Raw genomic sequence first — 22,168 nt, forward strand, 5'->3', positions numbered from 1 at the left:
AACGACAAAAAGGCAGCTGTTGTTATGGCATTGCTTTCTTTTGCAATTGCAAAAAGTCAATTTTTTTAATCATTTGTGATAACATTATGATCAAGTAAAACAAACAGTTCATCAGATAAAACATGAAAACATTCAGGTCCAGGGTCATATCTCTCTCTCACCAATATTAATATCACTGTGTTCAATCCAGACGGTGTGGGGTTGAGTGCCCACGAGGGGGCGCTATCTATCCCAAGCAACTTGAAGCTCTTTTGCCAATTAGCTCATGAAATAATCAGGTTCTGTGGGTCCTGACTTTTTCCTTTCACACACAAACACATCTGCTACATGAAGAAATCAGAAAACACTACAGTAAATTGTAACTCGAGACATTCACACAGGTTCTCGATGAATCGATTCAAGTTGAATCAGTCTTCAGGGACGTACAACACGGATCTCTTCGTATAAAGGTGTGTGAAGTCCGTTCCAGTCCTCCTTTTCAGTCAGGAGAAGGATGACGTCCCGTATTGTACCGCTAGTGCACAATTTATGTCATATATTCGCTTAACATGCATAGTAGGAGATATGGTCAGGGCTCTACTGATCCAGCTGACGATTAAAATCACCAGACAGGACGTGGGTCGTTATTATTGCTTTCATCGTCGATGGAGTCTGACGTGCAGCTCAACATCCGAGCAAAGATGTTATCCGGATGAAATACGATACAGTAAAAGGCACGGTGGGAGCGACGCGAAACTGATTGAGCCTCAAGCCTCCTCATCTCCTGCTCCGTAACACTGTCACACCCGTTACCGGATTTTCGTTCCATCCTGTTTAAATCCCAGCTGTGTGTGCATGAACGCCTGATCTGAAAATCCCCACCCGGCTCACCCCGATCCGGGCGAACGTGCGCTTCCTTAAAGACGCATGAAGCATTTTTAACTGCTGATCATGCAGCATTATACATACTCAGGAAAGAGCTATCTGCCCTCTTCCTCATACTTCAGCTGAGAGAGTACCACCGCGAGCACAGCCCAGACATCATGACTGACTTCATCATGCATCTCGCCGTGGCATCCTTACAATTCGGACTCCTAATCTCCCAACATGTGCGTGAACACTTGCCTGTTGCACCATTCGTAAGGCCAAAACATTATTATTTTTTTCAGGAAGACTGCTGAGGGATCCTCGGTCCTGTTTCGCAGCACAAAAACATGTCTGCATAGCTACATTTTAAAATCCTGCATAGTCGAGAGGTGAGTGTTGGATTTGCTTTGCTGGATTAGCAATTTCAGAAGCAACCCCGTGTCCATAAATAAATAAAGCGGAAGCACGCGATGACAAGTTAGGGAGGCACGATTTCAGGGACAGACAGACCAACAATAGTTAAACTACATTTTTTTTTTTTAAGCAGGTGACCTACTGTACTGGTGTGAACAAAGGATGAGCACATCAGGATGGATATGTGGCTGTTAATTTCATCACCACTTTCTTAAAACCAACAGACAACCAAGATTGCAAATCCAGCAGGGAAGAAACTGAAAACGGTTGGTTTAAAATCAGATCTGAACATCGAATCAGCTTTTAGTCACTGGAACTGCACAATGCAATTAATTACAGTAATGGTGACATCATCATACAACCCACCCCCAGAAGTGTTCCACTTCCCCCCCCATCTCACTCCTTCAGTTCTTCTCTGAAGACGCTTCAGACAGATGTTCTGAACTTTGGCTGCCATTTTGGAAATCCAGAATCACGCGGGGACGATTTCAGCTCCTCGTCTCTGCCTTTGGAAATGGAAATCATGTCCGAGCTGCGTTACTATTTTTTGTGTCAAGTTGAAAAGAATGAACTAGATTTTTTTTATTGAATGTAAAAATCTTTAAAGCAGGGTCAATATTCTGCCATGATTTAGCAGACGTCGATATAAGGAACTGAAGGAATGGAGGCAGCTGTCGGCACAAAAGAAGGGACATTGTGTGAGTTTTATTCCTTTCTCACTCAAACCTGAATTTTTTTTTTTAATTACTTGGTCCAGAACATCCAGCGATGGTGCTTTTGTCAGGGATCCTGATTACGTCTCGAACAACTGGTCAGGCTTCAAGTCATTAATCCACAATAACAACAACAACAACGTTATAAAGCTTAACCCTTGCTGGCCTTGTAAAGATTTGTTGTTCTACACATCACACTTATTCCCAAGTACACCTTCTCCACCCTTCTTTATCATGGACGGACACACACACACACACACACACACACACACACACTGAACAACCCTGCATTCACGCTAGCAAACACGATCAACAAGCAAATATTTATTTTCGATGCGAGTTCGTCGACACAAATTCGGTACGATGCGACAAATCCAAACCCCCGGCTCGTCAGACCAATCCTCCGGTGCATTCTTTACATTTTATCCCAAGTGTCGTAACACGAGCAGCCTTGCTCAGAGTCGGAGGAGTGGCTTGGCGATGCTGGGATTCAAACTCACAACCTTCAGATCAAAATCTGGAAAGCAAGTACTGAGCCGACACCGTTCCCAGAATCCTCGACTGTCATGAAGTTCGATCGTGTTTGGTGCCTAGAAATGGAAGCACGACACTAAAACGTACGTTTAAAGTAGCCATATTGATGACTCTCAAATCAGAACAGGCCACACCCACAAGCTGCAACAACTTGGCTCTTGTTAGTGTGAAAAAACACACACACACACACACACACACACACACACACACACACACACACACATATATATATAAAAAAAATGTGACGCCGTGCCCACGGACATGAGCAGTGCATTCTGGGAAACAGTGCATTTGTTTTAAAACAGTACCACAGACGCAAACAAATCAGTCTGAAACACACAGCCTTCTCTGAACTTACACGGGAGACGCTGAGATTTTTTTTTCGTCTCAATTGTCTCCTTCAGAGCACATAAGACAATCATTTAAAAAAAAAAAAAAAAAAACACCACACACCACATGGAACCTGACAAAGAACATAAGAAAAGCTGGTCATGAGAAAACGACCAGTGTGGCGAGAACCGATTGTCAAAATGCAGGAGCAGCATAAGTGTGCGCAGGTCCCTGAACTGAAACCACAGTCCTGTCCATCTTGCTGAAGAGTCTGCAGTGTCGTGTCGTCACATCACACTCATGACATGATGGGAGGAACTTGGAAGCAGGACGCAAACCGAAAAACACGGCTCGCCTTCTCCCAAAAAGTTTCAGTTTGAGGTTTTTTTTTTTGTCGTCAAATTCATATTAATAAGCAAAAGGAATGCTTCACTTGTGTGCACAGGAACCAACCCTGAATCGTGTGTGTGTCAGAGTGGTGAAATCTCAAAATACTAAAATAAAAGGCCGTCTTCAGCGTTTTGGATCGACTGAGAACGACGACCACGTTGTTCACGTCGAACTGCACGATCTGCAGTCATCTCTCATGTTCGGTCAGTCAAATTAAAGTCAAGTCCTTGATCCTAAATCATGGAATCTTATTCTGGGAAAGACAGGGGGTGGAGGAAAAAAAAAAAAAGTCTTCAAGTGTCCAAGGTTCTACTGAAGAGGAGTACTGAGCAGTCACAGGGTTTTGACCACATTCTGGGAAAAAAAAAAAAAAAAAAATTTATGTGCCTCTTTGTGATGTTCGTTCATCAAAACTGTTCGCCACACGTCTGCAAGAATCCAATCACAACTAACCCTTCGGTTTTTTCATCAGAAACTGAAGCTACGACGACAGAAACCCTGAACGCAAAACTTGGTTTTGGAAAAATAAACGAAGTCGCTCGAAACGTGTTCCATCCTGCTGTAAAATGTGGATCGAAAGCCATTACTTTGGGCAGTGCAGGTTTTATAGTAAAAACTCAGAATTTTTGGGAATTTTTTTTTTTTCTGAGAAATTTTTTGGTCTTGGATGAAATGCAGTAAAACTCTCGCTCCGTTTGTCCGTTTGTTAACCCGTGCTCAGGCCGTTCAGGACAAGCCGACGCGGCTGAAAATGAAGGGGACGAGGAAGAAGGCGCTGAAGCCGACGGTCCAGTAAACGATGTAGCGGTACGGGAGCTCAACCTGCATGTGCTGCCTGGCTCTGCGGACGTCCTGGCTTGAGATTCCGACCACGTGGCACACCAAGGGGATGGTGAGCGCCTTCATGACTGCTCTCGTCACTATCAGCATCAGCACACCCAGGACAAATCGGAGCAAGCTCCACCCAAAGAGTCCTAAGCTGAGCGGCGGCGCCTGCAAAGGCAGCATGGAGGCGGGAGGATCGCGGATCAGAGCCAGCTGGTGGTTGAGGTGGGACGCCACAGCGATGCCCGCGCCCGTGCCCAGGATCTGAGCGGTGTCGCCTCGAGACGTGCTCCATGTGTCCAGGGTGAAGGAGAAAAGGCCCAGGATGGCATGGAGGGAGACGATGAGGACAGGAGCGTAGCTGGAAGACAGGTTAAACGTGTCGATGGCTTCCAGGGCCGGACTGAAAATGGCCAGGATGAGCAGGCTGTATAGGAAACCAGCAATCACATCCTGGGAGGGGGGGGAAAAAAAAAAAAAAAGGAAATAGTTATTTTATTTATTTACACACCACACCCTCCACAATTATTGGCACCCCTCGTTAAGACGTGTTAAAAGCCTTAAAATAAATTCAATTTTTGTTGCAGAAGCATCATCTCACACTGAAAATTGTAGAAAAACGTTACCCTTAACTCAAGTGAATTTTAAAAAAAAAAAAAAATTTTAAATCCCGGACTAAGAAATAATTATTTTTCATAAAAATCACCTGCTCCACAATTATTGACACCCATAACAATTCCTAGAAAATAAATGTAATTGAAGCATTTCTGTCATTTCTACTGTAGTTTATAAAGTTGATCAGAGTATCTAGGAACCTTTAATTAGTAATTCATCACATCCTGTTTCCCTGGGGTATAAATATGATGCGACACAGAAGCCTATTTCTCTTATCCACTCTTCAACATGGGAAAGACAAGAGAACACACCATTCATTCAAGTACGGCAGATGCGCGTCGACCTTCATAAGTCAGGCAACGGCTACAAGAAAATAGCCGCTCGCCTACACCGGCCCGTATCTACAGTCAGAGGAATCATCAAGAAGTTTAAAACAACTGGAACAGTGGCAAACAAGCCTGGACGAGGATGCAAGTTTATCTTGCCACCACGCACAGTGAGGAGGACGGGAAGAGAAGTAAAAAGTTCTCCAAAGCTCACTGTTAGAGAATTGCATCAAAGAGGAGCATCTTGGGGTCACAAAGTCTCCATAACAACCATCAGGCGCTATCTACATGCCAACAAGCTGTTCGGGAGGCGTGCACGGAAAAAGCCTTTTCTCACTTACAAGCATAAACATCTGGAGCTCGCTAAGCGGTACTGGGACTTCAACTGGGACCGTGTGCTTTGGTCAGATGAGACCAAGATAGAGCTTTTTGGCAACAAACACTAAGTGGGTCTGGCGTAACAAAAGATGAGTATGCGGAAAAGCACCTCATGCCCACTGTGAAGTATGGGGGAGGATCGGTGATGCTGTGGGCCTGTTTCTCTTCCAAAGGCCCCGGGAACCTTGTTAGGGTGCATGGCATCATGAACTCTTTGAAATACCAGGACATTTTAAATCAAAACCTGGTGGCCTCTGCCTGAAAGCTGAAGACGGGCCGTCACTGGGTCTTTCAGCAAGATAATGACCCTAAACATGTGGCCAAATCTACACAAAAATGCTTCACCAGACACAAAATCAAGCTCCTCCCATGGCCATCTCAGTCCCCAGACTTCAACCCAATTGAAAACCTGTGGGGTGAGCTGAAGAGGAGAGTGCATAGGAGAGGACCCAGGACTCTGGACGATTTAGAGAGATTGTGCAAAGAGGAATGGTCGAAGATCCCTTTCTCTGTATTCTCCCATCTTGTGAAATGTTATAGGAGAATATTAAGTGCTGTCTTGTTGGCAAAAGGGAGTTGTACAAAGTATTAACATCAGGGGTGCCAATAATTGTGGCACACATGATTTCATGTAAAATAATTATTTCTTAATGTGGGATTTTTTTTCCCACTGAATAAATGCACTTGAATTAAAGGTTGGATTTTTCTCTTTTTTGCACAGTTTTCCTATATTATTTAAAAAAAAATGAATTTATTATTAGAAGCCTAAGAACATATCTTAACGAGGGGTGCCAATAATTGTGGAGGGCGCTCTGTGTGTGTGTGTGTGTGTCAGGGCCTGAGGAGGAACACAAGTCCACAAAACTGAGTGGAAAGCCTTCCCAGAAGAGAAGACTGGAGCTCATCACCACAGTAACAGGGTGTTTAACAAGTGCATTGGGGGTACACAAACTTTTGGCCACGAAACCGACACTGATCAGGATTTCGATATTAAATGCTGAGCTTGAATTTTAAAGCAGATGACGACATGTTTATGGCTACGACCTGAAAGATTTTACACCAGTGTGTCTGTTCTTTGCCCGAATCATTGAAAGCTCACCTTTGGTCTCAATTTCCTGTCGAAGCTGAACTTTGCTCCTTTAATGTCTCAGATTACAGAAACGGAAATAAAGCCCAATCAGAGAAAGCAGGATGCATCACATCTGTCATGCGAGAGGATTATTCAACCGGGTTATAAATAAGAACCGATTTTATACCAGCAAAAACCGTTTGAGTTCACAATATCACACATTCTTAATACACATTTGAATAGAATTCATTAAAAGCCACATCTTTTAGCGCAGCTTCATTATTGTGTCCATGTACACACTCTGCTCTTGAAATGATCACTCATTAACCAGTTAGCCCCCTTACTCGACACACTCATTATGAAACATCAAGTTCACAGCAAGAAGGACTTTCTCCTCCATGGAACCAATAGGAGTGTGTACGTGTGTGTGTACCTTGAGAAACAGGTACCTTTGAGCCTGAGTCATGAAAGTTTACCTGGAACTGCGAACACGTCGGGTTTATGAGGTCACATTATTATTCACATCATTAATGAGTGACATTAGAAATGACACACGAGGATTTTTTTTTTTTAAAGTGCAGAAAAAAAACAGTCATTAACCATTACAAGCACAAATCATATATTTTTTATTTTTTTAATATATATATATATATATATATATATATATATATATATATATATATATATATATACACACACAGAAAAAAAAACCAGATTCTTTTATCAATATCATTTGTATTGTATTAATCGTGGATGACCAAAATTATAATTTTCAGGTAAAATCTGTCCAAAATTTATACACTTTAAACCTTTTACATGATTTTAGAGTTAAAATATAGCTACACTCACCGGCCACTTTAATAGGAACTTCTTGTTGATTCTAAGCTTCCTGTTCATGGCTACAGGAGTGGAACTCCATGTGTTGCAAGGTACCAAATGTGAAGGGTGCTAGAGGGGAAGGGTATTAGATATGAAGGGTACCAAATGTGAAAGGTACTAGAGGGGAAGGGTACCAAAATGGAAAGGGTACTAGATAAGGAGAGTATTAGATATGAAGGGTATTAGATAGGAAGGGCACTCGACAGAAAGAGTACTAGATAAAGAGGGTACTGTATGTGAAGGGTATTAGATAAGGAGGGTATTAGAAAGGAAGAGCACTATATATAAAAAGAGTGTTAGATGTGAAGGGCACTAGAAGTGAAAGGTAGTCGATATGAAGGGTACTAGGATGAGAAGGGTATTAGATACAAAGGGGACTAGATGGGAAAAGCATTAAATATGAAGAGTGTTAGATATGAAGGGTACTAGATATAAAGGGTACTAGATGGGAAGGGCATTAAATATGAAGACTGATAGATATGAAGGGGACTAGATGGGAAGGGTATTAGATACAAAGGGGACTAGATGGGAAAAGCATTAAATATGAAGAGAGTGTTAGATATGAAGGGTACTAGATGGGAAGGGTATTAAATATGCAGACTGTTAGATATGAAGGGTACTAGATATAAAGGGAACTAGATATGAAGTGTTAGAAGTGAAAGGTTCTAGATGTGAAGGGTATTAGATATGAAGGGGACTAGATGGGAAGGGCATTAAATATGAAGACTGATAGATATGAAGGGGACTAGATGGGAAGGGCATTAAATATGAAGAGTGTTAGAAGTGAAGGGCACTAGATATAAAGGGTACTAGATGGGAAGGGCATTAAATATGAAGACTGATAGATATGAAGGGGACTAGATGTGAAGGGTATTAGATACAAAGGGGACTAGATGGGAAAAGCATTAAATATGAAGAGAGTGTTAGATATGAAGGGTACTAGATCGGAAGGGCATTAAATATGCAGACTGTTAGATATAAAGGGAACTAGATATGAAGTGTTAGAAGTGAAAGGTTCTAGATGTGAAGGGTATTAGATATGAAGGGGACTAGATGGGAAGGGCATTAAATATGAAGTGTGTTAGAAGTGAAGGGTACTAGATATAAAGGGGACTAGATGGGAAGGGCATTAAATATGCAGACTGTTAGATATAAAGGGTACTAGATATGAAGTGTTAGAAGTGAAAGGTTCTAGATATAAAGGGTACTAGATGGGAAGGGCATTAAATATGAAGAGTGTTAGAAGTGAAAGGTTCTAGATGTGAAGAGTACTAGATAAGGGTTTGATGCATCGTGTTGCTGTCGAGGGATCGGCTGATTAGAGAACTGCATCAGATAGAACAGCAGGTGAATGGATGGGTGTTCCTAATAAAGTGGCCAGTGAGTATATATTCATTAAAAAAAAGCTAAGATCTTCAGTTAAGTCTTGAATTTTTTTGTTTTGTTTTTTTAAAACTTAATTTACGTCCAGTGTTCCTCAGTTTTACCAGAAACATGCTGCAGTAAAATGAAAGGTGAAGAGTCTCAAAGAGCTGGAAAGATCGAAATAAACCAAACTGATGTTAAATTATAAACGTCTCGTGATTTAGAGATGACCTGCGTCTTATATCATCTCATGATCACATTAAAACAGCCTTAAATTGACGGAGGGCACGGTGCACAAACGTGTTCACAGGTCTGTGTGGTTTTTGACTTACCAGGACAGAGTGCATGCCCATGTAGACACGGCTCACACACACCAGCGTGCTCCAGCTCAGAGCCAGAGCGAGTCCAGGAAGGAACGGGTACTGGGGACAAAACACACACGAAGATGGGGAATAAAAAAAGTTATTTAAATCAGAACCTTCTTCAAGCAGCCAAAATCACACATGTACTTTCAATATGGGTGCACAAAATTTTGCATGGGACATCACTTGTTCCTGATCATGCCGCAATGTTAAATTCTCAAATCTGATTGGTCAAAAGGTGTCGATTCACTTTCTAAAACAGTGCAGCTCAAAATCACAAACGTTATTGAAGGGGGGAAAAAAAAAATCTCTATGATGCAATTTCCCAGAAGAACGACGACGGTTTACGCAACATTTCTATAAGGAGTCTCCAGTGTCTGTGCTCTCGAGCAGGCAGAGGTAAAGCTGGAACTTTCAATAAATCCTCACAAAAGAAGAATTTATGCTTTTTTTTTTTTGCAGTTTCTCAGTCAAGAGACAGAAAAAAAAAAGGGAGACACGTTGTGAGGGAATGACTGTTTATCGCTGCTATAATTTCTATGAGAACAGGAGCATGTTTTGTGGATGTACATCATTCAAATACAACTCGAAAAGGATAAAAAGTCCTGTGTGCCATTCGTGAATTATGACAAAAAGAAGAATAAAACATCTGCACGCACGCGTGAGAGGAAAACGATCAGCTTCAGAGTGACTCCACATCATCAATCCAGGATGCTGCTGATTTGATTGTTTTCCTGTCACAGCACACCCACGTTTTTTTTTTTTAAATTGTATAAAACAATAAATGATCCAAAGTTAGCTTTAAAATGATATGAATTAAAGTGCCATTCCACCATTGGATGTATTCTTTGGCATAAAATACAATATATTTTGACAACATATATAAATGGTATCACTAGATAGAGAAATCTTTTAGCTTCAAAATGATATATCAAACAATTTTTTGACAACGACAAGTATATTAATTTTGCGACCAAAGTCACCTACCCTTTTAATTTCCGCGCGTGATGTCATCGGCAGGTTCCCCTTCTTGTGTACCACGTGACGTGTGACATGGCACATATCAGCAATGGCGGATAGAACGCGATAAAAATAATACCAATAAATCTAGCTAATACCAATAAATCTAGCTAACTGAAAGATTAACTCAATTTTTCGCAATTTTTTTGGCGAGGAGAAATGACTCTCTCACTTTGGGGGTTTCCTGGTCTAAAAATAGACCGACACGTGGTACACAAGAAGGGGAACCTGCCGATGACATCACGTTTCACTACCGCGCGGAAATTAAAAGGGTAGGTGACTTTGGTTGCAAAATTAATATACTTGTCGTTGTCAAAAAATTATGTTTGATATATCATTTTGAAGCTAAAAGATTTCTCTGTCTAGTCATGTTGTCATAAAATATATTGTATTTTATGCCAAAAAAATACATCCAATGGTGGAATGGCACTTTAAGTGTCGGCCTGTTCAGAAGGCAGAATCGGGACAGCCGTGTGCTCCAGGTCTGTGATTTCGACAAATCTGAAGGGAACACGACACACACACACCTTTTTTGAAACCCTAAGAAATTATCACAAAGCTTTATGTGCGATCAAATCCTCCAGGCTCCTGTAACCCTGAGCAGAAAACAAACAAACCACCACAAAAAAAGCCTGAAGTTCATGAAGGAGGAGAATTCAGGAAATCAGAGGCGCAGTCCGAGACGTCACTCTTTCAGCCAATCGCATCGGTGTGTGTCCACGAGAGAACACACACCACTCAACTAAATCTACAAGTTTTAGATTTGTATCCACGACATTTTGCCCACTCAGACTTCCGGGTTAAAAGTCAAAACGTCTAAAACCAGCAGGATTCAATCAATAACGCAATGCTGGAAAGGTGAAAGAGGTCTTCTGCGACCTGGAGAGGGCTGTGAGCATAAACCCACTGATGTCAGAAGGATCTGCTCACTGGGCACATTTTCAGGTCACCAAGACTCTTCCACGGGGACATAATCCGAGCCAATGGCCTGTGTATGAACGGTCATGTGACTCACTGCACGAGAAACATGGCTGAATGATAGGAGAAGCTGGAACTCACTCATACTTGACACATCTCTCTCTCACACACACAATCAAATCTGTGTGCACACGCATGCGTGTGTGTAAGAGAGGAAAATAACCGGGGGGACGCAAGAAAAAACGTATTCCTGTAATAAAGCAAACACTGAAATGTTGCTTGGAAATAAATGAAGCTGCCTCTTCAGAAACCAAATATTTAAATCAATAAATAAATTCATCAGTAGTAAATCTCCAGCATGACAACGTCGCTGATGCATTCTCAAATCTGATTGGTCAAAGGTGTTGACTCATTCGTTCACGTTTTCGCCACTTCTCTGCAACACGACACTCTGCGTTTTTATTTTTTTCCCCATCTTGAACTTCAAGAGACAGAAAAAGAAAGAGGCTGGTGAAGGAACGACTGTTTATAGCTAATATACTACAGTATATCGTTAAAAAAAGCATTAAATATACAGTAGCTATAAACATAATCATCATTGGGGTGGATTTCTGTAGTATAAGCAGAATAAAGCACTTCTGCACCGGTGATGATTTTCCTTGAACAGCGCAACCCTGAGTGATTTACAAAATGTCAGTGATGTGTATTAAAGTCCGAGGACATCACCAATTCCCAATTGCAGAGCAAGTGTACAACTAATAGACAACTATAACACACAGAGTGAAACGGTTTGTTTCTGCTGAGACTTTGACTAATCCAGAGATCGTCTGCTCAGCAGAAATCGGTGACCTTTGGAAAAAAGGAGCAACGTTACAACGAACAAATCACCACTTTTCATGAATCAACTTCTCTCCCCCCTGTGTGGAGCAGGAAGAAGAAACCAATTGCAGGGTTTGAAAGTTGTGGATGTGTCCTGACCGCACCTCGTGCCCCTTGGCCACATGACACATGAGCTGAGGGAAAAGAGGAACTTGGAGGATGAAGCGCTCTCAGCTCCTTTATTCCTCTCGTCTCTCATCAGGGAGAAACATCTGCCGCAAATTACAGAGCAGCACGCGCATGTGGGTGGGTTGTGGACTTGATCCAGGAAAAAGAACGCTGCAGCAGCTGTGCGTGTGTGTGTGAGAGAGAGAGAGATGAATGGGTGAAAGGACAGAAAGGAGAAGAGTCAGAAGGCTCCTCAGGATTATAAAGCCTCATGTCACCGATATGAAACTGCAGGATGTGTGTCTCAGCCTGCTACCTGACGAGACATGAATTGTGATTCATGTGGGTTTTCACATAACGTCGTTTTGGCGAGCTCCCGTTACCCACAATGCAGTGCGGCAGGCACAAAGATCCTGCGCTTGTTTCATCTTGTTTTTCGTCTCTGAAGAACAGAAGTGAGAAAACATTTGCATGCAGCTGTGAGAGTGTTGGAGTGTTTTTGCGTGCGGCTGAGACGGGAACTAATTACCCGCCGACATGGTGAGGAAGCTGCGTGTGCGTGATGTTGAATTCCTCTTATGCTTGAGCAAGAGAGCACATGAAATTTCTGAATAAGCCTGAGAAGACCAGCGAAAGAAAGAGATTAATTTTCTCTCTCTCCCACACACACACACACACACACCTCCCCCCATTTTCCCCACATGATATTTTTTAAATTACTTTCACAACTCAACAAACGAGCGATGAGACCCCCCCCCCCAAAAAAAAAGGGAGAAATGAGACTGAGATGGAGCAAAACAGAGAGAGGAAGAAAAGGAAAGGAAGTGTGAGAGAGAAAGGGATAAATAAAGGAAGAGATGAAGTTGGAAAGAAGGTGAGGGAGAAAGAGAGGAGGATCGAGAGTAAGATGCAGAGAATGAAGGAGTGAGAAGAAGAGAAGGATAGAGAGAACGGAAAGAATGAAAGAAGGAGCAAAGATATACGAGAGAGAGAGAGAGAGAGAGGGGGGAAGAAAAATCAAGGAGAAAGTGGAAAATGAGATGGACAGATGTCAAGTCTTTGGCGTACAATTAAATAAATACCCCCACACATTCTATGCTCCAACAGTGCAAAAAAAAAAAAAAATAAATAATAATAATACAATAATTGCAATAAAATAGAGGACAGAGAGAGACAAATACACAAAAAGACACACACAGACAGAGAGAGACACAAAGAGACAGACAAGACAGACAGACAGACAGACAGTGAACCAGTTGATCAGGAACAGCAGAGTTTATCATCTCTTTATATCCTGATCAGTGACAAGTCACTTCCAAAAAAAAAAAAAAGTCACTCTTGCAGGTTTGGAGCTGCACATGTGGGGAACACGACTCTCACGGCCACGTGTTACAGGACGAGCCTCATTACTGCTCCCTCTGCATCGAAAATCTGTGTGCGCATAAAAATACGCCCAGAAGGAACAGATCAGCTCCCAAACCAAAGAACAGTCACGACAACGCCATCATTACAGAACGGAGAATCGCCTTATTGCCTCAAATCTCCAGCCCCTTTCATCTCTAATCCAGATTTAGGATAATGACGGACTGCGATTCTGAAACAAACAGCGTCTTTATGGTGAGGTTTTACAAAATGAACAATAAAACGGAGGTGGCTCACATTTCTGACCAACAAAGAGCCTCTGTTCTGTTTTGTTCTCAGGCAGACATGATGTTCTGCACCGACTGTACGCTGCTCTTACGCTCTCTCCGCTTCAGCTTTTACACGGCAGAGTGGAGGAAATAAAACACACACACTGTATCGTGCTGTTAGGGGAAAATGATCAGCGACAGGGAGGTGTGATGAAACTGAGTCACTGTTACCACCCTGAAGTTGATGATTTTCCTCTAACAGCACGTCCTGAAGTGTTTTCGTCCTCTTTGCTGGCAATTGTGATCCCTATGTACTTGCATTTGATGTTGTGGAACGTCTGCGAAACACGTGATTTTCTTCCATCACTTACATTATAGTCGCCTCACCCTCATCAGTCTTTACTTTCTCTTTTAAAAAAAAAAAAAAAACCACACGCAGTTCCAGAGAAACTGCAAATTGTAAAAACTCCTCAGTCCTGAAGAAAACCTCATGACTGTTACAAGTGCTGAAACTGGAGACCCACTGCATTAAATGGTAAATCACACATCCAACAATTATATGTTTATCTTCGTCAAATCACAACATGACTCCATCTGTTAAGATAGTGAGAACTGCGCCCGCGATTTGCTCTGGAAAATTAATCAGCACCTTCTGACCAATAAGAATCAAGATCTCAACAGCGCTGTGGTACAGTGACAGGACAAGAACCAATCAGATTTGAGAATTCAGCCACTGATCAGGCAGGAACGTCAGGTCTGGGGCTCAAACCATCTCATCTCATCTCATTATCTCTAGCCGCGTTATCCTGTTCTACAGGGTCGCAGGCAAGCTGGAGCCTATCCCAGCTGACTACGGGCGAAAGGCGGGGTACACCCTGGACAAGTCGCCAGGTCATCACAGGGCTGACACAGACACAGACAACCATTCACACTCACATTCACACCTACGCTCAATTTAGAGTCACCAGTTAACCTAACCTGCATGTCTTTGGACTGTGGGGGAAACCGGAGCACCCGGAGGAAACCCACGCGGACACGGGGAGAACATGCAAACTCCACACAGAAAGGCCCTCGCCGGCCACGGGGCTCGAACCCGGACCTTCTTGCTGTGAGGCGACAGCGCTAACCACTACACCACCGTGCCGCCCGGGCTCAAGCCAACAGAAATTTAAATAGTTCTGATTTAAAGCAAGTTTTTGCACATTAAGGTGGTCACTATGTCGGGTTATTCAGTCAATAATAACTACTTATTTACTGAGCGTACAGGAAAATATCAGACCGAAGTCTTGACAGTCCGTATGCGAGGTCCGTACTAAAAGACCTCGGTCTGATAGCTTCCTGTAAAGACCGAGCAAGCGAGGTTAATCAGGAGTTTATTATATGGCTTTTTTTTTTAAAGATTAAAACAGACGGTCATTATAACGAGGCGTGATGCTGCTTTCAGTCACGTCATATTTGTAACGTAGTGAGTCGCGCGTGCACAAAACAGCTAGCTGTTTCAAAACTGAATGTCTGTTCGTGGTTTCTGAATACTCTGTTGCTCATTTCTTGAATAACTCAGTGACTTGTTTGTCTTTTGGCTGTTTTGATTTCCAATTTCTCTTTTTTGTCGTTTTGTTTTGTGCTTGGAAAGTAAGTCCGTAATCGCCCACGGGCATTACGGGAAGATTCTGCCCACCAAGGAACCAATCAGAGAGCACGATTTTACCGAAAGTAGCTCGTGCCATATAATAAAAGCAGCGATTTTGTTTCCTTGAGTTTGAAAATGTCTGAAAACGGCTTCACGAATTGTCACCACGATGTACTTTTCTGGAACGTTCCAGTTATCAGATTATCAAAATCTACCCAAATCCAGATCTTTACAGATTGCTTTGTACTCGAAGAACTCAGAATCCCTGCTCATTTACAGAGCATTTTACAAACACCGACCCCACCCACGATGACATCGTGTCTTGAGCACAGTGACGCTTGACGAATTGATGCAAAACGAGTTTAACAAAAGCGATCATGTCAACAAGGCCAGAACATACAAACAAAATCCAAACACCGTTGTACTGGATCTCACAACCGTTCATTCTGGTGGTGTTCTCTTCCCTGTGGTCAAAATGTCTAGCATTAAATATTTTCAATATTATTAACACAACCTGTGAGGTTAATCCTGGCTTTTATTCTCTTCCCACAAAAACCAAGCACTTCATCTTCCGAAGCTCAGAAACAAAAGCGACAATGTTTGCATCCGCCACGAAAGAGATTTACATCCCCAGATCGCCTGCGAACCAGCTGTGTGCCTGAGCATCTTTCTGACATACAAATCACTTCCACTTGACGTGGCTGGATTTCCCAACAAGATTGATCTGTTTAAAAAAGTGAGATCGAACAGAACGCCATGACACTGAAAGGACTGTTCTGTTCATGTTCACATATACGGTTGTGGTCAGAAGTTTACATGCAGTGATGTAAATGTCATGGCAATATTTGGGCTTTCAGTAATTTCTTTGAACTGTTCTTTTTCTGTGGCAGAATGATTATAAGTGTACAGCTTTAATTAAAAAAAAACAACCCACTAGAATTTGGCGCACAAGTTCATTTTGGGCTTTCTGAAATCAACACAGGGTCAAAATTATACATACACTCACTTAGATTATTAATTCAGAAGTGCTGAAACTTCCAAAACTTCCTGTTAGTGATCATGATTGACTACAGCTGGTAGCTTCTCTGTGCCTTCATAACAAGGGTTTGTTTACAGCACTCACTGGATTGGCCAATACACAGTAAAATGGGAAAGTCCAAGGAGCTCAGTGCAGATCTGAGAAAGAGGATCGCAGATGTACACAACTCTGGGATGTCTCCTGAAGCCATTTCTAACCAGCTGAAATTCCAAGATCAGTTTAAACAATTGTCTCCAAGTTATTGTGACGTGTAGTCACTTTGCTTCAAGAAAACCCAAACTGTCACCCTCGGCTGAAAGGAAACTGGTTCGGATGGTCAGGAACAACCTGGGAACCACCATGGCACAGCTCTGCCAGGAACTGGAAGCTGATGGATCACTGTCTACAGTTCAGATCACCATGGACTAAGAGGCTGCTATCCAAGAAATAACCCCCTGCTCCAAAACTGACCCCTTCAAGCTTAAAGTTTGAAGCTGAGCACACAGACAAAGAAAAAGCCTTCTGGAGAAAAGCTGTATGGTCAGATGAGACAAAGATTGAGTTGTTTGGCCACAATGACCACCATGTACAGAGGGACACTGTACCAGCTGGTGGTGGTGGTAGGATCATCATGCTCTGGGGCCGTTTTGCTGCCAGTGGAACTGGTTCATTGCACAAACTGGATGAAATAATGAAGGAGGACTACCTCAGAATTCTTCAGCATAAACCATCAGAAACTTGAACACGACTTGGGGAGTTACAACAGGACAGTGAACCCAAACACGCATCAGAGCTGGTTGTGGAGGATAAAGCAGGTTAACATTAAGCTTAAAACAAGTCCTGACTTCAACCCTATTGAAAATATGTCGAGTCCATGCCAAGAAAAGAAAACAAATTTAATTGAACGCTACCAATTCTACCATACAGAGTCGTGAAATATCGAACCAGTATTCTGCCAGAAGCTTGTTAATGGTAAACAAAAATGTTTGCTCAAGGTGAATCCTGCGAACAGACATTTTACCCAAATATTAGGTGTGCTGTATGTATAATTTTGACCGTGCTGATTTCAGAAAACCCAAAGAAAATTAAAACTTGTGCACCAAATTCTAGTGTTTTTTAAATTTTATTAAAGCTATATGCTGTACGATCATTCTGCCACAGAAAAAGAAGAGTTCAAAGAAATTACTGAAAGCCCAAATATTGCCATGACATTTATATCACTGTATGTAAACGTCTGACCACAATTGTAACTGACATGACCTTGCTTGCTTCTTTAAAAATAAACAAACACACAAAACCTTATCTGAACACTGATAATGTGTCGCACCATGATGAACGGTTTTTTTTTTTCGTTTATGAGCAGTTTGGCTCCGAGACAAACTAAACACTCAAAGTGCAGAAAGAAAAGAAAGAGATAAGCATCGCCATGCCAGGGATTTATCTCTCTGGTCGTGTTACGATGGAAAACAGTGCTGTTTTAAAGGTCCTCGGTTGAAAAACTTTCCCCGTGTGTTGGAGGAAGCACATACTGAGCATGACGTTCCAGGGTTTATGGGGGCGGAGCTTTGCTTAAATTTGATCTGTTAATCACATAAGACATCACAACTGACATCAATCACCTTTCTGCTCACTTCAATTGCATCGGACGAAGTATTGAGTTTAACTGGAACCAGAACTGGTTTTAACTGGCACTGACCTCACAGAGATGCAAAAAGGCGTTAATGTGAAACGGTGTTGCGAGTTTGTTGAGATGATGCTCCAATTGGTTGCCAAGTTGTTTCGATGGTATTGCAAGTGGTTGCTAGAGTGTTGCTATGGTATCCAAGCTGGTTGCAAAGGTTTTGCCAACTGCTACGTCATACCAGATGTTGCGACGTGGTTCTAATAGTATACGACGTGGTTGTTAGGGTATTACTAAGTATTACCGAGGATTATTCGCTACCATGTTACGGCTCAATATGTTACAAAAGTACAAAGCATGTTATGCATGTTTCCGGTATTTTCCGTGAGTCTTGGATTATTTTTCAAAATTTCAGACTTGTACTAAATTTGACGAAAACGTGCAAAACACTCAATATTTTGTAATAAATATAACTGGAGGTAACGACCTCGGCTAAATCTAAAATCAGGACTTTCAGACTGTTTGATTCCAGCGATATTTAAAATCCTGGCTGAATTCGACAACAGGCCGAGTGATCATACGTTACTCTCCGTGTTTGATTATACAATGAAGATCCTGTATCGATAGATCTACGATTTAAAAAAAATCCCAAAACACGACATTACACATGGTTTACATCATCAGTGAGCGTGATGTTGAACTTTCTCAGCTTGAGGATATTTTTCAGTCCGTGAACCTGCCTTGTTCTGTTGACGCGAGCGTATTTTTTTGATTGGTGGAGTTTAGATGAACATTGTCGCAGACCACTTGTGTTTGGAGAATGTAGTAAAAATAATATTTATTTTTTTCACGGTCTGGTTTTCATCAAATCCTGCGCTCTCATTGGCTGGCGAGCGGGTCCGTATCCTACGATACGGACCCCAGTTATGGACCTCTGGCGACTCGCTCGTTCACAACAACAAACATAGTAGCAATTTTTGTGAACATTTATTTTCGCATTTCTCAGGAGAATGGCATGAATTTTACAGCATGGATAGTGATAACGACAGTCTTCACAGCGAAAGCGAGTTTTACTACCCTGAGGAAGAAGAAATCAAAGAAAACGTTTCAGGAGAAAACTAAAAACCTCTAACTGCTGCTAACACCGAGCAAAAACATGGCTGAATCCTGAATAACTCAATTTTGTATAAATAGGGGACTACATAGGCGGCAAAATGTATTTTTTTTTTCCTGCCATGGAAGGGCACTTGTATACCGAGGAGGAAGCCATTTCCATGACGGCCGTGAATGAGGATTCAAAATGGTGGCTTGGCTCGGTTTTCCCTTTCGGACGCTCTCGTTTTCTGTTAGAATTTCGTCTCATCTTCTCTAGCCGCGTTATCCTGTTCTACAGGGTCGCAGGCGAGCTGGAGCCTATCCCAGCTGACTACGGGCGAAAGGCGGGGTACACCCTGGACAAGTCGCCAGGTCATCACAGGGCAGACACAGACAACCATTCACACCTACGGTCAATTTAGAGTCACCAGTTAACCTAACCTGCATGTCTTTGGACTGTGGGGGAAACCGGAGCACCCGGAGGAAACCCACGCGGACACGGGGAGAACATGCAAACTCCACACAGAAAGTCATGGGGCTCGAACCCAAACCTTCTTGCTGTGAGGCGACAGCACTAACCACTACACCACTGTGCCGCCGTCTGTTAGAATTGGGAAAAGAAAAAATATATTACTTACCAGCTTAAGGTCGGTCCGTGTTGTGAAATACCGTGACCTCGGCCCAAAGGGCCTCGCTCAGTACTTTCAAGACCTCGGTCATGATATTTCACGACATGGACCTCCCAACTGGTAAATAACACATATTTTATTAAGAACGTTATCGTCGGCTGCAGTGAAGAAGCGAACCTGCTGAGGATGTGAGCGTGTTGTGATGAACGAATCCTTGGACTAAAAGCAAAATCAGACACGAAACTCAACTTGAGAAGGTTTTCTCCATGGAGTATGAAAGCTGATTTAAGGAAAGGTTTTAAAACATTGTGACTGCAGTGATGTTAAAGTTAAATGACAGATTAAAAATATGAGACGAGATATTTCCTCTCGTCAGAGTCCTGTCCCGTGGGGACGTGCAGGACATGTGGTTCTCCACCAGGACCGGGGTGTCCCAGCCACTGATCGCTCCTCACCTCCCAGCGGCCGCAGGTGAGCAGGAACAGCCCCAGTGGCACGGCGGTACCGGACATGGCGTGTGTGGATGGCATGCTGTACTCGGAGTCGTAAAACACCTCCAGTTTGACGACAGGCGGGGAAGCGGGTCGCGGCCACCGCACCAGGTCCTTGGTGCACTGACCCAGGTACATGACCCAGACCCAGAGCGCGATCAGGCGGCGCGCGACGTACGGGTCCACGTTCCAGGTGAGGAACGGGAAGAAGCTGATGTAGAAGAGCTCGTTTCCCAGCTCGGTGCCCAACGTGAACGCGTAGTACAGGAACCGGTTCGCGATCACGAACTGATGGCCTACGGCTCCGGTCAGAGAGTTCTTGCGCAGCGGCCCTCGCGCGATTCCGTCCTTCCCGGAACCATGAGCGCGAGCGCTTTCTCCAGCAGCCCCGTTCGCCGTCCCGTTCACCGCGCCGTTCACGTCCTGCAGTTTCTCGTTCCCTTCTCGTTCCGGTCTCTTCCGCTGCTCTCCGTCCACTTCCTCAGCGCACGAGTCTCGCGCACCGGTTCGGTTTCCGGTGAAAGTCCCTCTCACACCGCACAGCTCCTGAAAGCGGGCGACGTGCTGCGGGTCGTTTAGTGAACTCAACAGCCACCTGAAATCCGCTCTGAAAGCCATTTCTACCGGTTTAAACCGCAGCTAAACGCGTCACCGACCGGCTCACTGTCGCGGTTTGTGCTAGCCGGCTTGCTTAGCTAGCAAGATTAGCTTAGCTTACTCCATCGCCGGCTTCCTGTTGCTGTTGTTGTTGTTGTTGTTTTAATAATAATAACAATAACACTCACTCTCCAGAGTTAAAAAGAAACCGAGGCGAGACAACAAGCCAGTTCCCACACACACTCTCTCCACGGCTAAAACACCGTTATCCGAAAGCGATATCCGGTTTCCTCTGACAGGTCACTCACAGCAAACAAGTTCCACAAGCGAGCACGCGCACGTCGACGCAAATCTGACGCGCACGTCATGCTGACGCACCGCGAGCGCGCATTTAAACCTGAACGCGCATCATGTCCACGACACAAATCATCACAAGCAAACTTTTATTATTATTATTATTATTATTATTTTATTTGTTTGAAATACCTGAAAAATAGACGGTGTTTTTTTTAAATGCTACTTTAGTCTTTTGGCAAAATGTGATTAACTTTTTTTTTTATATGAATATGGCAGTTTTTTTCTTAAATAAATATCCAAAAGATAGCACTCTGATAATCAGTTGTACACATTCAGATACTCGAACCAAACAACTCCTGCACCACCTTACACGTGTACAGTACAAAACACATTTCAAGTATTAAAAGCTAATAGTTGACATTGCATGACATAAAATAGATTTATGCATCTATGTACATGTATACGAGCAGCAACATATCAACCAAGTCTGCACCACTGCTTTGTTTTTTTTTTAAATCTAATATTACATGAAATATATACACTACTGTTCAAAAGTTTGGGGTCACTCTGAAATGTCCTTATTTTTGAAAGAAAAGCACTGTTCTTTTCAATGAAGATCACTTTAAACTAATCAGAAATCCACTCTATACATTGCTAATGTGGTAAATGACTATTCTAGCTGCAAATGTCTGGTTTTTGGTGCAATATCTCCATAGGTGTATAGAGGCCCATTTCCAGCAACTCTCACTCCAGTGTTCTAATGGTACAATGTGTTTGCTCATTGCCTCAGAAGGCTAATGGATGATTAGAAAACCCTTGTACAATCATGTTAGCACAGCTGAAAACAGTTGAGCTCTTTAGAGAAGCTATAAAACTGACCTTCCTTTGAGCAGATTGAGTTTCTGGAGCATCACATTTGTGGGGTCGATTAAATGCTCAAAATGGCCAGAAAAATGTCTTGACTATATTTTCTATTCGTTTTACAACTTATGGTGGTAAATAAAAGTGTGACTTTTCATGGAAAACACAAAATTGTCTGGGTGACCCCAAACTTTTGAACGGTAGCGTATATATATATATATATATATGAGCATCAGACTAGAGATTTTTGCAGTTAGTCTGTCGCTGTGTTGTAAACTCAAACAGAAGTGAAGAAATAAATCTCACTGTTTAAGGATGATTTTGATA

The 22,168-nt window shown here is 42.7% G+C and overlaps 1 protein-coding gene across 1 annotated transcript; it reads right to left on the bottom strand.

The window, feature by feature from the left end:
* Positions 1–19: 19 nt before the first annotated feature.
* On the bottom strand, positions 20–20,999 carry sgpp1b (sphingosine-1-phosphate phosphatase 1b). The gene is made up of 3 exons (XM_060925245.1): positions 20,051–20,999; positions 9,017–9,106; positions 20–4,505 (listed from the first exon to the last, which is right to left on the bottom strand). Exons 1-3 carry the CDS (start codon positions 20,702–20,704, stop codon positions 3,954–3,956), a joined length of 1,296 nt encoding a protein of 431 aa, XP_060781228.1. The 5' UTR covers positions 20,705–20,999; the 3' UTR covers positions 20–3,953.
* Positions 21,000–22,168: the final 1,169 nt, after the last annotated feature.

This window comes from Neoarius graeffei, chromosome 7, assembly GCF_027579695.1.
Source record: "Neoarius graeffei isolate fNeoGra1 chromosome 7, fNeoGra1.pri, whole genome shotgun sequence".
NCBI lineage: Eukaryota > Metazoa > Chordata > Actinopteri > Siluriformes > Ariidae > Neoarius > Neoarius graeffei.